This window comes from Vulpes vulpes, chromosome 1 (assembly GCF_048418805.1).
Source record: "Vulpes vulpes isolate BD-2025 chromosome 1, VulVul3, whole genome shotgun sequence".
NCBI classification, from domain to species: domain Eukaryota; kingdom Metazoa; phylum Chordata; class Mammalia; order Carnivora; family Canidae; genus Vulpes; species Vulpes vulpes.
This window is the reverse complement of record NC_132780.1, coordinates 128,960,816-128,976,663: the sequence shown is the minus strand read 5'-3', so window position 1 is coordinate 128,976,663 and position 15,848 is coordinate 128,960,816. Positions and strand designations below refer to the sequence as shown.

The 15,848-nt window shown below is 38.5% G+C and overlaps 1 protein-coding gene across 1 annotated transcript in view; it reads left to right on the top strand.

Annotated features, from left to right (window-relative positions):
- Positions 1–15,848, top strand: part of ENPP3 (ectonucleotide pyrophosphatase/phosphodiesterase 3) — an 84,660-nt gene that overhangs the window by 19,558 nt on the left and 49,254 nt on the right. The window contains exons 8-12 of the mRNA XM_025990642.2: positions 3,844–3,963; positions 4,454–4,563; positions 5,785–5,850; positions 6,527–6,599; positions 15,058–15,166. Coding sequence (XP_025846427.1) covers positions 3,844–3,963; positions 4,454–4,563; positions 5,785–5,850; positions 6,527–6,599; positions 15,058–15,166 — 478 coding nt within the window. The remainder of the gene's footprint in view (positions 1–3,843; positions 3,964–4,453; positions 4,564–5,784; positions 5,851–6,526; positions 6,600–15,057; positions 15,167–15,848) is intronic.

Below are 15,848 nucleotides of genomic sequence, written 5' to 3'. Positions count from 1 at the left end.
ACAGTTCATGGCTTAATTCAGGGTCAGAAGTAGCATGTCATTGCAAGGCCAATCTAGTGCTCTGAGGTGTTAAGTATGAATGAATGTCCCAGCAGCAGGCTAATTCAGATGTGTGACAGGCCAGCAGAGCTTCTTGGATGTCAGAAATACCATTCTTCTTTGATGTTTTGATTTGCTTCTGCTTATCTGGAGGTCTGCTGGGAATGGCCCGTTATGTGTGAGGACAACCACTTTGATATAGGAAATTTCTTTTTTTCCTAATCTTTTCATTGTATTTAACTTGACAAGGCCCTCTGATTCATAAATCAATTCATGCTGGCTATATCTCTTTTAGAGAAAACAAATAAAGGAAGTGAATTCTCATGTATAATAAGACATAAGTGATCAAAATGAACTGAAAGGAAAAGAAAATTAGTCAACACTTATGGATTTATTTATTTATTTATTTTTAAAATTTATGATAGTCACACACACACACAGAGAGGGGCAGAGACATAGGCAGAGGGAGAAATGGGCTCCATGCACCGGAAACCCGACGTGGGACTCGATCCCGGGTCTCCAGGATTGCGCCCTGGGCCAAAGGCAGGCGCCAAACTGCTGCGCCACCCAGGGATTCCCACTTAGGGATTTAGAACACATCTTAGGGTGTCCTTTATCTCAGCCTCTATTGCCAAAGGATATTGTGTCTTTACCGCACTGCATTTATTCTTTCATTACTATGGAACAGTAACTATAACTTACTGAAACTTTAACTCTTAAGTAATAGTACCTAATGTATGTACGTATGCTTGTGTGTGTATGTATATATTTATGTATAAATTTTATACATGAATATATATGTATATATACATGCAGATATATATGTGTATGTGTGTGTGTGTATATATATATATATATATACACACACACACATGCAGATTTCCCTAAATATTCAGGTTGTGCTGCTCATGTATTTCCAACAAGTCTACCAAGGTGACCCTCTGCCTTTAATGTTGTAGCTTTCATACAGTAAAAAAATGTCTTCACAGTGTATTGCCTATTTAGTGTCATATTTTTAACATTTGTGCTTTTTTATGATTTTTAAATTGCTGTTTAAAATAACCCTCAAGTGTAGCACCAAAATGCTCTCTCGTGTTCCTAAAAACAAGATAGCTGTGATGTGCCTCATGGAGAAGACATGTGTGTTAGATAAGTTTCATTCAGGCATGAGTTATAGCAAATCAACAATATATGTTAAATACAGTATATGTAAACAGAAGCAGACAAAAACAAGATTATATATTGATCAGCAGACAGAAGTATTGTGACTAGAGGCTTGTAGAAACCTATTCCTGTATTTTCCCTAGGAGTAGTGGCCAGTATTCACTAATTCAGTGTTTTCATCAACTTTATAGAACATAATTATCACAGATATAAAGGAAATGTAAATGAAAACTGCAATGAGATCATCGCCTTAACACCTGCCAGAATAGCTAATATCAAAAAGACAAGCAATAACAAGCATCAGCAAGGGTGTAGGGAAAAAGAAGCCTTCATGTGCTATTGGTAGGAATGTAGATTGGTGCAACCACTGTGGGAAATATGGAGTTTCCTCAAACAGTTAAAAATAGAAATATCATATGATCAAGAAAGAAAGAAAGCAAAAGAAAGAAAGAAAGAAAATTAAAGCACAAAATTGAAAAGACACAAACACCCCTATGTTTATTGCAGTATTATCTAGAACAGGCAAGTTATAGAAGCAACCTAAGTGTCCATTGATAGATGAATGTATAAAGAAGACGTGGTATATATGGAATATTTCATTTTTAAAATTTAAATTCAATTAATTAACATATATAGTATTATTAATTTCAGAGGTAGAGTTCAATGATTCATCAGTTGTATGTAATGCCCAGTGCTCATTGTATCAAGTGCCCTCCTTAATGGCCATCCCCCAGTTACCCCATCCCCCGACCCTCCTCCCCTCCAGCAACCCTCAGTTTGTTTTCTATAATTGTCTCCCTCTCTGATTTCATATTGTTTTATTTTTTCCTCCCTTCCTCTATGTTCCTCTGTTTTGTTTCTTAAATTCCACATTGGAGTAAAATCATGATTATTGTCTTTCTCTGACTGACTTATTTTGCATAACATAATACTCTCTAGTTCCATCCAGGTTGTTGCAAATGCCATAATTTCTTTTTTTTGATGGCTGAGTGATATTCCATTGTATGTGGTATATAAAAAAGAATGATATCATTCCACTTTTGACAACATGGGTGGACCCAGAAGGTATTAGGCTAAGTGAAAAAAGTCAGACACAGAAACACAAATACCCTATGATTTCCTTTATATGTGGAATCTAAAAACAAAACAAATGAACAGGCTAACAATCAAAAGCCAAAATAACAGAAACAAAATCATAAATACAGAGAACAAACTGGTGGTTGCCAGAGGAGAAGTAGTTGTGGGGATCAACAAAATAAGTTAGGAGGTTAGGAGATACAAACTTCAAGGAAGTCTGGGTGGCTCATCCATTTGAGTGTCTGCCTTTGGCTCAGGGCGTGATCCCGGAGTTCTGGGATTGAGTCCCCTGTCTGGCTCCCTGCATGGAGCCTGCTTATCCCTCTGCCTGTGTATCTGCCTCTGTGTGTGTGTGTGTCTTTCATGAAGAAATAAATGAAATATTTTTAAAAAGAAATACAAACTTCCAGTTATAAATAAATAAGCAGCAGGGATGAAGAGCACAGCATAAGTCAACAGTAATATCATAAGGTTGTATGGTGACGGTAACTGCACTTACCGTGGCAAACATAGTGTAATGTATAGAGTTGTCAAATCGCTGTGTTGCACACCTGAAACTACTATAATATTGTATGTCAAATATCCTTCAATAAAAAAGAATTGACTATATATGTGTATGTACATAAATACACATACCCTATATATAATACACATATATAACATGTATATATAAATAGTTATACATAAGTGCTATTAATTTGCTGTATCTATGTATTTGTGTTCCTAGTCATATATGTAGTAATGTTCTGGAGTAATGACTCTAAAATCTATCTAAAAATATTTACAAATGCATGGACATCATAAGCATACATTCAATGAAATGTATAGAAAAAATATATGTGATCAGATTAAAGGAATTATTAGATTGATTGATGGGTGGAGGGACGATGGTTAGAGATGAGGCAGGTTCCCTTCTAAAATGCTGGTAACACACTTTAACCCCTTTACCCAAGATATTTCATACTTAAAGGCTTTCAAGTAGCACATTTCTTGCTATTTATGCCAATATTACCAGTGGCTGATCATTATTATAATATAGGAAACTTTAATAGTAATTAATCACATAAGAGTGATATTAACATCATCAGCACAAGCCATCTGCCTAATGTCATTCATTTGCTGCTCTAGACTATGGTGGAGCCAGAATACCTACACATTTATAAATCTATACTTATACCTATACTTATACCTACACCTATGTATATACATATACACATAAATGCATTTGGTATTTGGGTTCAAACTCAGGGGTTTTATTTTGAAAGGTATATGACATCTTTCCAAGATAGGAGTTATAGATCTTATACTATTTCAATTTAAATGTTTTATTGAGGGGCACCTGAGTGGCTCAGTGGTTGAGCATCTGCCTTTGGCTCAGGTCATGATCTGGGGTCCTGGGATCTTGTCCCACATCAACATCCCTGCATGGAGCCTGCTTCTCCCTCTGCCCGAGTCTCTGCCTCTCTCTGTGTGTCTCTCATGAATAAATAAACAAAATCTTTAGAAAAAGTTTTATTGATATATTATTTTATTCTAAATCTTTTTTGAAATTATCATTTTTAGGGATTATATCCAGAATCCCATGGCATCATTGACAATAATATGTATGATGTAAACCTCAACCTGAATTTTTCACTTTCATCAAAGGAGAAAAATAATCCAGCCTGGTGGCAAGGGCAACCAGTATGTAGCGTTCTACATGTGACCCCAATATAATCTTCATTTTTCGGTGTGATAGTGGATCATTCTCTATTTTTACGTTATCTTTATAATTTCCAGGGGTGGAGGGTGGTGGGAAGGTATTTCACCACTTATAATTTAAGTCTTCTAAATATTTATGATTGCTTTACCTAACTTGCCTTCTGTTGATACTTGGATGTAGTATTCTAAACATATCAATGTAAAAACTTCTCAGAAAGATGTTCTGTTTTTCCCCCCTCACTCTGTTTTATAATTTAAAAGGGAAAGAGGAACTATACAATTTTTACTATTTTGAAAAAAAATGATCTTTTTTACTACTTTACTGTGTTTTTGATTTTTAAATTAGATCTGGGTAATTAAATTTTTCAACTATTAATATTGTTTAGTTTCTTAAAAATGGCACTATTTCTACCAGTTCTACGCAGACTGATGATTCTCTTGACATCCACTTATCTTAAATTTTCTCTTATAGATCTGGCTGACAGCAATGTATCAAGGTTTAAAAGCTGGTAGTTTCTTTTGGCCTGGATCAGACGTGGCCATCAATGGATCCTTTCCTTCCAAATATATCCATTACAACAGGTAGTGAAGCATTTGCAGATATGACCCTATCTAGACAGGCATGGTTAGGATGTTTTGGGTCTTAATCTTGGAGTAATTCTATTTTTCCAGTTATTTGGGTCAAAAATCTTGAAGTCCTCATGATTCCTCTTTCTTACAACCCTAATCTGGTCTGTCAGTAAATGCTTTTGGCTCTAATTCAAAATATATGCAGTCTGAGAACTTTTTGTTATTTCTGTCATTATTGCTGTGGTTGGAGATACAATCATCTTTTGTCTATATTACTGGACTTCCCTCTTTACACGTGTCCCTGCTTCTATTCTTGTCTCTTATCTATTAATCTACCAATTAGAATGGTAACTTAAAAAAACAAGTCCAAGTTACGATACTCCTTTGCACCAAAAACTTTCATGGCTCCCTGTTCCACTCACAGTTGAAGCCTGCAGGGCCCTATTGGTATTGGTGACCCTAATCACCCCACTGTGTCTCAGACCCCCTCTTGCACTACTCCACCATGCTCTGATCCCTTGGGTGGGCTGAAACACACCTGGCTTGCTCTATTTAGGGCCGTTGTGCAGGCTGTTCCCTCTCCCTGAGATAACTCACTCCATGTACCTGCACAGCCCACTCCCTCACTCCCTTCAGGCTGTTGCTCAAAACTTGCTTTCTCAATCTTGTCTTAGCCTGATCAAACTAAGATTTCAAATTGCAAGCCATCCCCACCCTAATCTTACATAGCATTTGTCACCTTGTGATACACTATATAATTTATTTATATATCAGATCTCTTGTTTGTTTGTCTTCAGTGGAATATCATCTCTAGAAAAGAATGCATCTTTGGTTTGCTCACTGTTAAATTTTGTTTAAAATGAACTCATAGTGTGTGGCAATAGATGCTCGATATGACATAAATGTATAAATGAATAAAATAAATAAAAACAAACCGAATGAATGGATAATGATTAATGGTCTTTTATTTCAGTTCAGGGAATGATTGAAGGAGGGAAGGATAAGAAGGAAAGAAAACAATATACCTTTACTTTGTATTGAGACAAATGTATCTCTATATAAGTATTGAAAACAGGAGTCCCTCTGAGTAATATTGAATCCCCTCCAGTATTCTGATCACATATCAATGCAAGATTTTTATCTAAAAGTACCAACCTGTCTTCCAGAGTGGGAATATAATAGAATTACTTTTGATTGGATTAATTTTTGAAAAATTATTTTTCCTCTTTTCAGGAGTATCCCATATGAAGAAAGGATATCTACACTGTTAAAATGGCTGGACCTGCCCAAAGCTGAAAGGTATTATCTAGTATCAGAAAAGTGCTGGTACACTGGGGTATTCGTGGGTATAAAATGAAATTATTTCTTTGCTTGAGATGACCATGTCAGAAAGAAACTAGGCTTTTTTTTTCTTTTGTGATTTTCAAGAATGATTGGCTCTTGAGAAGGTGATGGGCAGTGTGGGGCAATAGACACAGAGCCAGTGCCACAGAGTAGAGGCAAGTATCACAGAACCAGATATAGACTGGAGGCAGAATGGAGAGCGGATTGGAAGCTAGAGGTGCCAGAGCAAGGCCCTGCCAGAGCCTCCCTGCCTGGAGTCAGAGCATCCTGAAAGAGCAACCAGTCAACAGAAACCAGACATTTAAAAAAGAAGTAGAACAGCAGAACAGTGAGCTGAAAGGCAGAGACTGGGAAATAGAAAGGACTGGGCATACCAAGAGGACTTAGCAGCAAGAGCCAGGCAGATTTTCTAAAATGATTCAGACCAAGTTCACGCCCAGGAAGGTCTTATTTTCTGTTAGGAGAGCTTCTGGACTTAGGGCCAAGTAGAATCCCGGGACTCCAATAAAGAGAAGGAGGCCAGAGAAAAAGGAAACTGCCACCACATTCCAAACCTATACATTTCCCAGATCCAACCTGCAGGCTTATTCCAAATGGATCATGTCTTTCTCTGTTTCCATTTTACCTGTAGACCTGATTTTTATACCATCTATGTGGAAGAGCCTGATTCTGCGGGACATGATAGTGGGCCAGTCAGTGCCACAGTAAGTTTGTTTGATTGAACAAATGTGAAGTCGTCTAGCCTTAACCCATAAATTAAAATATTATTTAATTCCCACTGAGTAAAATGTACTTGATATAAACATGAAGACATTAAAATCATGAACAGTCTAAATGAATATCTACCTTATTAAACCACAAAACAGTAAAAGTCTAAAAGAGATACCTGTTTTATTAACTACATCTTGATTTATTTGATCAACATTTGCTGAATACTTGGGTGCAACACTATTATCATACAGTGGAAGCATCAAGGCTAGATCCTGCCAGCCAGTTCAGCATGCCAATGTAGCTTATCCCAAGCTAAGTCACCTGCAGGTCTGTTGTGGACTCTCCAGCCGTCTGTTTATGCACTGTGTTCCATTCATAAGATCCTTTTCCTTGGCCTTCATACACTAGTTCCTGAGAGTTCTTCCTCTCTTCCTGGGCCTTCAATATAATGGAAGTAGACCCCTAAATATTACCTTTGTCAGTCTCTAAACCATTATATTACATTTTTACTATGGAAATATAAGCCTTAAATATTAAAAAAAACATCTGTCTTCTGAAGTCCACTGAAGCTTATATTGTCCTGGAGGTCATGTAAAGCTATGAAGGCCTCATGAGTATGGCATTTTCCTGCCTCGTGGAAACTTATTTATTCTGGCACCCTGACTTTGCAGTTTATCAGAAGTGCCCTTCTTATTTTTTTCTCATTAAGCCAAAAAATTCCTTATACAAGGCCTGCTCCCTACCACTTTTAACCCTTTCATCCTTCACATTCCAATACCGCTCTTGTCTAGATCCCAGAGTTTAACACTTAATCAGGCTATTTCAAGGGTGAGTGTCATAATAACTATCTGCCATAAATTCACTTCTTTTCTATTTTAATTTTTTTGAGAGAGAGACAGACAGAGGGAGGGAGAGAGAATCTCAAGCAGACACTACCCCTGCTGAGTGAGGAGCCTGACATGGGGCTTGATCTCATGATCCTGAGATCATGACCTGAACCAAAATCAAGAGCTGGATGCTCAATCAACTGAGTCACCCAGACACCCTTCTATTTTAATTGTTATCCATACTTGATATGATTAATTGTTGGAGAGGGAACACTATAATCTGCATTTACCCAACTCCTACTGCTGACTTAATATTAGGCACTATATCTTTTTCTTCTATTCAGTGCTCTAGTTTGGACCCCTAATAAATTTTAAGTATAGTTTGAAAGGTGCCACAAAAGAAAAAAATCAGGCTGCCCTGAGAGGTGATTGAGGAGGTTCTAATCTAGTCTGTGGCAGAGAGGGGACTGGGGCTGGTTAGAAAGTTCTCTGAATAACAAAAAGGAAGAAAGTTCACAAATGATCGGTTGAGGAAGGAGCTCAGTGAGGTAGAGGAATGAACAAATGGATAGGCAAATGAACAAATGGATAGGCCAATGGACTGATGGTTAGATCAATGGACTGCATAATAATGGTAAGAATAATAATAACAGTTAATCCTTCTTGTGTGCTCCTCTGTGCTAGGTATTGCTGGAATTGCTGTGTGGGGATAATCTCCCACCCACATCTGGAGCACTGTGGCCCAGAGACAGGGGCTAGGAGGAAGCCTAGAGGAGGAGACAGGCACCAAATTATGCAGGTCCTTGTTGGCCATGTAATGTGTAATGGAAGCACTGAGGCATTTTAATCGGGGAAGTGACATGATCAGACATGCCTGTATTTAAGGATACATTTAACTGTATGAGAGGAATGGGTTAGAGGAAATGGGGGAAGGTGAGATGAGTTAGCTTTTGCAACATTCCCAAAAAGAGATCATTGTGTCTTGGACTAGGGTAGTGGCAACTATCATGGAAACGAGATGCATTTGAGATTCGTTTGGGAGATAGTTGGTATGGCTTGGTAGAAGTTGGGTGATAAAGTGGGGGATCAAGGACAATTGTCTGGTTTCTATCGTGAGCTGTTGCAGCAGTTTTCATTTATTTACATCAGTGAGGTGACAGAAATTTTGGAGAGAAAGAGCATGTTGTGGATAAGGTGCTTGTAATATTCAAATGAAGATGCCCAGAAGGTAATTGAACATGGATTTATAGCTCAGAGGAGATGAAGATTGGGCAGCTTGGCAGCGTGTACATGGTGCATGGAAATGAAGATTAAGACCACGCCATATTTAAAACTTCAGAAGAGGCAAAATGCATGGAGAAACTAGAAGCCTGTTACTGTTTTTAACCACATACTTTAATTCAGAGTTAATATGACATAATTTGAAAGCAAAAAGGTTATTTTAGTTTGTTTGCTGACTCATGCTGTTGAAAGCTTAGTAACTTCTCAATTTTTAGCTCCTGCTCTGCTATCTCTTTAAGGTCTACTTTGAACAGTTTCTGGTGGGCCTAACCTTGTGGTAGGCATTTCTAAGGGTGAAGAATATGAGGCTGTTACCCAGAAACCATGTTGAAGGGGCAAATAAATGAAATCTGAATTAATGTATTATGAGTTTTTATTTTAAGAAACCTTAAAAATGTGATAGCTTAAACAGTGTTTAAATGGGAAGCTGGGGATCCCTGGGTGGCGCAGCGGTTTAGCGCCTGCCTTTGGCCCAGGGCGCGATCCTGGAGACCCAGGATCGAATCCCACATCGGGCTCCCGGTGCATGGAGTCTGCTTCTCCCTCTGCCTGTGTCTCTGCCTCTCTCTCTCTCTCTGTGTGACTATCATAAATAAATAAAAAATTTAAAAAAATGGGAAGCTGATTGTGGCCTGGTATAGGTGGGGAAGGCTTTATGAAAATAGGGAAGGTGATTGGAGAGATATTTAAAGTCTGGTGAAACGAGCAATTTCTTGATACCAAATTTGTTCCAATGCTTTTCTTGTATTGAAGTTGAATTAGGCACAGAGTGTTCTGACTGGTCCTGAGTAACTTTAGCTATTGGTCTAATTTGAACAAGATTCAGCTGTTAATTCATTTTTGAAAAACAGAGGACGACATCTTAGAATGAAAAGTTGAAAAGAAAAATTCAAGTAGGAAAAGAAAATTGAAATTAAGTACAGATTAAATTGTTGATGATGCTCATGTACATGATGGAGTGACTCTAGAGCACTGAGGGCTTCCACTTTTGGGGAAGCATGTGGAGGTTCAATACATGGGAAGAGTGTGGTACCGATTGAAAAGCCATGGTTTTTTTTTCATTTTTGAAAAGCAATGTTAATGCTACACGGAGCTTTCTACTAGCAGGATCCTCTACAACCTTGAATTTCATTTTACAAAAAGGAACTTCTGGATCTGAAAAAACAGTTGCGTATTGAGGATCTTACCATGTAACTCATTGTACTGGAAATGATTTTACTGGTTCCTCAATATCCACTGTGAAAGTGAATGATCACAATTCCATGTGAAAGAAGCAAGGGTTTCTACCCAAACTTGGTTTGCCTCACAGCTGCAAACATTTCTATTCCTGTTTATTATCTTACCACTCAAAAAACTGCTCACTCGTTGCCTGTCACTGGGGTTTCTTGTTTCTTTTCTTTGTCTGGGCTAGAGTAGGGGGCTGGCATCTAGTCACTTGACATTCAGTAAAATGTGCCATCTGTTGAGTGGATCCTGTGTGAAAGACTGTATGCTTGGGAAGCATGTGATGAGTTAGGTGGCAGGGTCCCTTCCCTGCAGGAGCCCATGCTTTCCTCGGGAGGCAGATACATGCACAGATGATTTTAATCTGTGGAGAGTCCAATGGTGGCAGATGTCAGGGTGCTGGGAGAAGACAGGATGGTGGGCTCTTACTGTAGTTGGGAGGAATGAGTAGGGTGACTGTGAAAGAGAACGCAATGATGGCATAACACGTGGGAACTGTGACTCATGCTCACAAACCAGAGAGCATGGTCACCTTAAAAATGGGAGTCAAGAGGGGAGCCTGTGTGACTCAGTCGATTGGGCATCTGCCTTTGGCTCATGTCACGGATCCTGGGGTTCTGGGAAGAAGCCCTGCATCAGGCTTCCTGTTCCGCAAGGAGTCTGCTTGTCCTTCTTCCTCTGCCCCTCCCACCTGCTCTCTCTTTGTCTTAAATAAACAAAATCTTGAAAAAATAATGGGAGTCAGGAAAGCAACTCGTAGTTGCTGGATTTAGCAGCTGCTAGAGCTGGTTTGAATTCAAGTCCTGCTCTGTCCCTTATTAACTGTGGGACCATAAACATGTTACTTAACTTCTCTAAACCTCAAATTTCCTGGTCTTTCCACTGGAAATTCCAAATGGTGGAAATAACACCATCCATGCATGTTTGCCATGACAGTTTCATGAGATAAGTACTAAAGCTCTTGACAGTAATTGGCTTGAAAAATTCTTTCTAAAAAAAAAAATCGATCATTATGTGATAGTACTACAAGAGATTACACATTTTTCCCCAATCCATGGCTATTATTTTTCCTATATGCTGAGAAAAATGAAAATTTATTCACTTAAACCTTGTTAGTTCAATGCACTATGGCGATAAAATGTAGAACATTTTAAACACAAAGGAATGTAAACAATAACATAGAAAAAGACCCTAATTCACTATTCAGAGATAACCACTATTTTTTAAAATAAATTTATTTTTTATTGGCGTTCAATTTGCCAACATATAGAATAACACCCAGTGCTCATCCCATCAAGTGCCCCGCTCAGTGCTTGTCACCCAGTCACCCCCACCCCCTGCCCATCTCTTTCCACCACCCCTTGTTCGTTTCCCAGAGTTAGGAGTCTTTATGTTCTGTCTCCCTTTCTGATATTTCCCACACATTTCTTCTCTCTTCCCTTCTATTCCCTTTCACTATTTATATACCCCAAATGATTGACAACATATAATGATTGTCCTTCTCCGATTGACTTACTTCACTCAGCATAATACCCTTCAGTTCCAACCACGTTGAAGGAAATGGTGGGTATTTGTCGTTTCTAATGGCTGAGTAATATTCCATTGTATACATAGACCACATCTTCTTTATCCATTCATCTTTCGATGGACACCAAGGCTCCTTCCACAGTTTGGCTATTGTGGACATTGCTGATAGAAACATCGGGGTGCAGGTGTCCCGGTGTTTCATTGCATCTGAATCTTTGGGGTAAATCCCCAAAGTGCAATTGCTGGGTCATAGGGCAGAACTATTTTTAACTCTTTGAGGAACCTCCACACAGTTTTCCAGAGTGGCTGCACCAGTTCACATTTCCACCAACAGTGTAAGAGGGTTCCCTTTTCTCCGCATCCTCTCCAACATTTGTGGTTTCCTGCCTTGTTAATTTTCCCCATTCTCACTGGTGTGAGGTGGTATCTCATTGTAGTTTTGATTTGTATTTCCCTGATGGCAAGTGATGCAGAGCATTTTCTCATGTGCATGTTGGCCATGTCCATGTCTTCCTTTGTGAGATTTCTCTTCATGTCTTTTGCCCATTTCATGATTGGATTGTTTGTTTCTTTGCTGTTGAGTTTAAGAAGTTCTTTATAGATCTTGGAAACTAGCCCTTTATCTGATATGTCATTTGCAAATATCTTCTCCCATTCTGTAGGTTGTCTTTTAGTTTTGTTGACTGTATCCTTTGCTGTGCAAAAGCTTCTTATCTTGATGAAGTCCCAATAGTTCATTTTTGCTTTTGTTTCTTTTGCCTTTGTGGATGTATCTTGCAAGAAGTTACTGTGGCCAAGTTCAAAAAGGGTGTTGCCTGTGTTCTCCTCAAGGATTTTGATGGAATCTTGTCTCACATTTAAATCTCTCATCCATTTTGAGTTTATCCTTGTGTACGGTGAAAGGTAGTGGTCCAGTTTCATTCTTCTGCATGTGGAAGTCCAATTTTCCCAGCACCATTTATTGAAGAAACTGTCTTTCTTCCAATGGATAGTCTTTCCTCCTTTATCGAATATTAGTTGACCATACATTTCAGGGTCCACTTCTGGGTTCTCTATTCTGTTCCATTGATCTATGTGTCTGTTTTTGTGCCAGTACCACATTGTCTTGATGACCACAGCTTTGTAGTACAACCTGAAATCTGGCATTGTGATGCCCCCAGCTATGGTTTTCTTTTTTAAAATTCCCCTGGCTATTCGGGGTCTTTTCTATTTCACACAAATCTTAAAATAATTTGTTCTAACTCTCTGAAGAAACTCCATGGTATTTTGATAGGGATTGCATTAAACGTGTACATTGCCCTGGGTAACATTGACATTTTTACAATATTAATTCTGCCAATCCATGAGCATGGAATATTTTTCCATCTCTTTGTCTTCCTCAATTTATTTCAGAAGTGTTCCATAGTTTTTAGGGTATAGATCCTTTACCTGTTTGGTTAGGTTTATTCCTAGGTATCTTATGCTTTTGGGTGCAATTGTATATGGGATTGACTCCTTAATTTCTCTTTCTTCAGTCTCATTGTTAGTGTATAGAAATGCCACTGACTTCTGGGCATTGGCTTTGTATCCTGCCACGCTACCAAATTGCTGTATGAGTTCTAGCAATCTTGGGGTGGAGGCTTTTGGGTTTTCTATGTAGAGTATCATGTCATCGGCGAAGAGGGAGAGTTTGACTTCTTCTTTGCCAATTTGAATGCCTTTAATGTCTTTCTGTTGTCTGATTGCTGAGGCTAGGACTTCCAGAACTATGTTGAACAGCAGTGGTGAGAGTGGACATCCCTGTCTTGTTCCTGATCTTAGGGGAAAGGCTCCCAGTGCTTCCCCATTGAGAATGATATTTGCTGTGGGCTTTTCATTTTATTTTCAGGTTGTAGGTGTCCTTCTGTCTAATATGAGTCTCTTGTAGATGGCTTTTAAGATGTCGAGGAAAGTTCCCTCTATCCCAACACTCTGAAGTGTTTTGATCAGGAATGGATGCTGTATTTTGTCAAATGCTTTCTCTGCATCTAATGAGAGGATCATATGGTTCTTGGTTTTTCTCTTGCTGATATGATGAATCACATTGATTGTTTTACGAGTGTTGAACCAGCCTTGTGTCCCGGGGATAAATCCTACTTGGTCATGGTGAATAATTTTCTTAATATGATGTTGGATCCTATTGACTAGTATCTTGTTGAGAATTTTTGCATCCATGTTCATCAGGGATATTGGTCTGTAATTCTACTTCTTGGTGGGGTCTTTGTCTGGTTTCGGAATTAAGGTGATGCTGGCCTCATAGAACGAATTTGGAAGTACTCCATCTCTTTCTATCTTTCCGAACAGCTTTAGTAGGATAGGTATGGTTTCTTCTTTAAACGTTTGATAGAATTCCCCTGGGAAGCCATCTGGCCCTGGACTCTTGTGTCTTGGGAGGTTTTTGATGACTGCTTCAATTTCCTCCCTGGTTATTGGCCTGTTCAGGTTTTCTATTTCTTCCTGATCCAGTTTTGGTAGTTTGTGGCTTTCCAGGAATGCGTCCATTTCTTCTAGATTGCTTAATTTATTGGTGTATAGCTGCTCATAATATGTTTTTAAAATCGTTTGTATTTCCTTGGTGTTGGTAGTGATCTCTCCTTTCTCCTTCATGATTTTATTAATTTGAGTCTTCTCTCTCTTCTTTTTAATAAGGCTGGCTAATGGTTTATCTACAGAGATAACCACTGTTAATAGTACCTTGATATATTTCCTTTTCGTTTTCTGTGCATGTGTGTTTACTGAGAAATGCTAAGTATATTTGAAAATGAGGGCACCACCTGGTGGCTGAGTTGATTAAGTATCTGCCTTTGACTCAGTTCATGATCCCAGGGTTTTGGGATCGAGCCCTGCACCCGGTTTCCCGCTCAGCGAGAAGTCTGCTTATCCCCCTCACTCTCCCTTTGTGTGTGTCTCTCTCTCTCTTAAATGAATAAATAAATAAAATCTTGGAAAAAATGTAACCAGGACAAGATAAGTATGGGTACATACATGGGTTTTAATCTTTTATGTTTGACATTGTATTGTGAGCAGTCCCCCATGCCATGGTTCTTTAAAATACTTTATAAAATGTTCACTACAGTAGGTAAGTATATTGATGTTTACTTGTATTGAAATTATTAATTCATGAATAGCCTTAGGTATAAATCTCCATTTGTACTATGAATGTTTATGAGGACAAATTCTCAGAAGTTAGCTGTTAGGTCATAGGGTATGCCCCTTTTAAATTCCTGGTTAGGCATTGTCATGTGGTCTGTAACCATGCAGACTTCTATAGAAGTGCCTGTGAATACCCCTGTCTAACACTGGGAATTACCATGAAAGCCTTTGCAGCTGAATAACATTGTTGAGGTTGAATGTTTTTTTCAGACATTTATTGGCCAGTAGTTTGTCTCCCTTTGAAAATATGGTTTAAGTTTTTGGTAAATATGGTAGCACAGATGCTGGGCTCTGATGTCCTACTTCAAATTCCAGAAATTTTAGAGAAGGAAATGTATTTGTTTTTGCCTTCCTTAGTGATTTAATTAATTAAAATTTAAATCATGAAGACAATCTTAACTCCATTGTTTTTCTCCCTTAGGTAATTCAAGCCTTACAGTTGGTAGATAAAGCTTTTGGAATGTTGATGGAAGGCCTCAAACAGCGGAACTTACACAACTGTGTCAATATAATCCTTTTGGCTGACCATGGTATACTTTTCTTCTCAAACATATTTTATCATTGATTATATCTTATCACTTCAAGGAGTGTGCAAAAAGAGTGATATTTTAAAGTCTGTACTTCAGACCTTTCAGAAGACCTAGAATAAGCAAAGAGCAAGGTTTGTTGGTAGGCTGTGATGAATAGAGTACTAAAACAATTTATTCTACATTCATTCTGCAAATCCATCTCTATTCTTTTCAGTAAAAAGGATATTAATAGTACTTAACAGGGATATGATGGGGTTGTTGTTCAATATTTTTTGAGTGCCTATGCAATGTCAAGTACTTTACTAGATATGGTGTGTTTGGAGGTACATGAAGCAGAAATGGGCCTCTTCCAGATGGGGTGGAAGGTTAGTCAAGCTAAGCTCCAAAGGCTATGAAGGAACCAGGCATGGACGAGAGGAGGAAAAGAACTATGTCTGCAGAACTTTTGTTCGTATTTTAGGACATCAAGAAAATGAGAAACAGAGTAATTTACTTAAAATATTTCTAAAATGTCTTCTTAACATGTCCTATTATTTTAAAATTAAAATATCAGAAAGGAAGACAGAACATAAAGACTCCTAACTCTGGGAAATGAACTAGGCGTGGTGGAAGGGGAGGAGGGTGGGGGATGGGTGTGAATGGGTGACGGGCACTGAGGGGGACACTTGACAGGATGAGCACT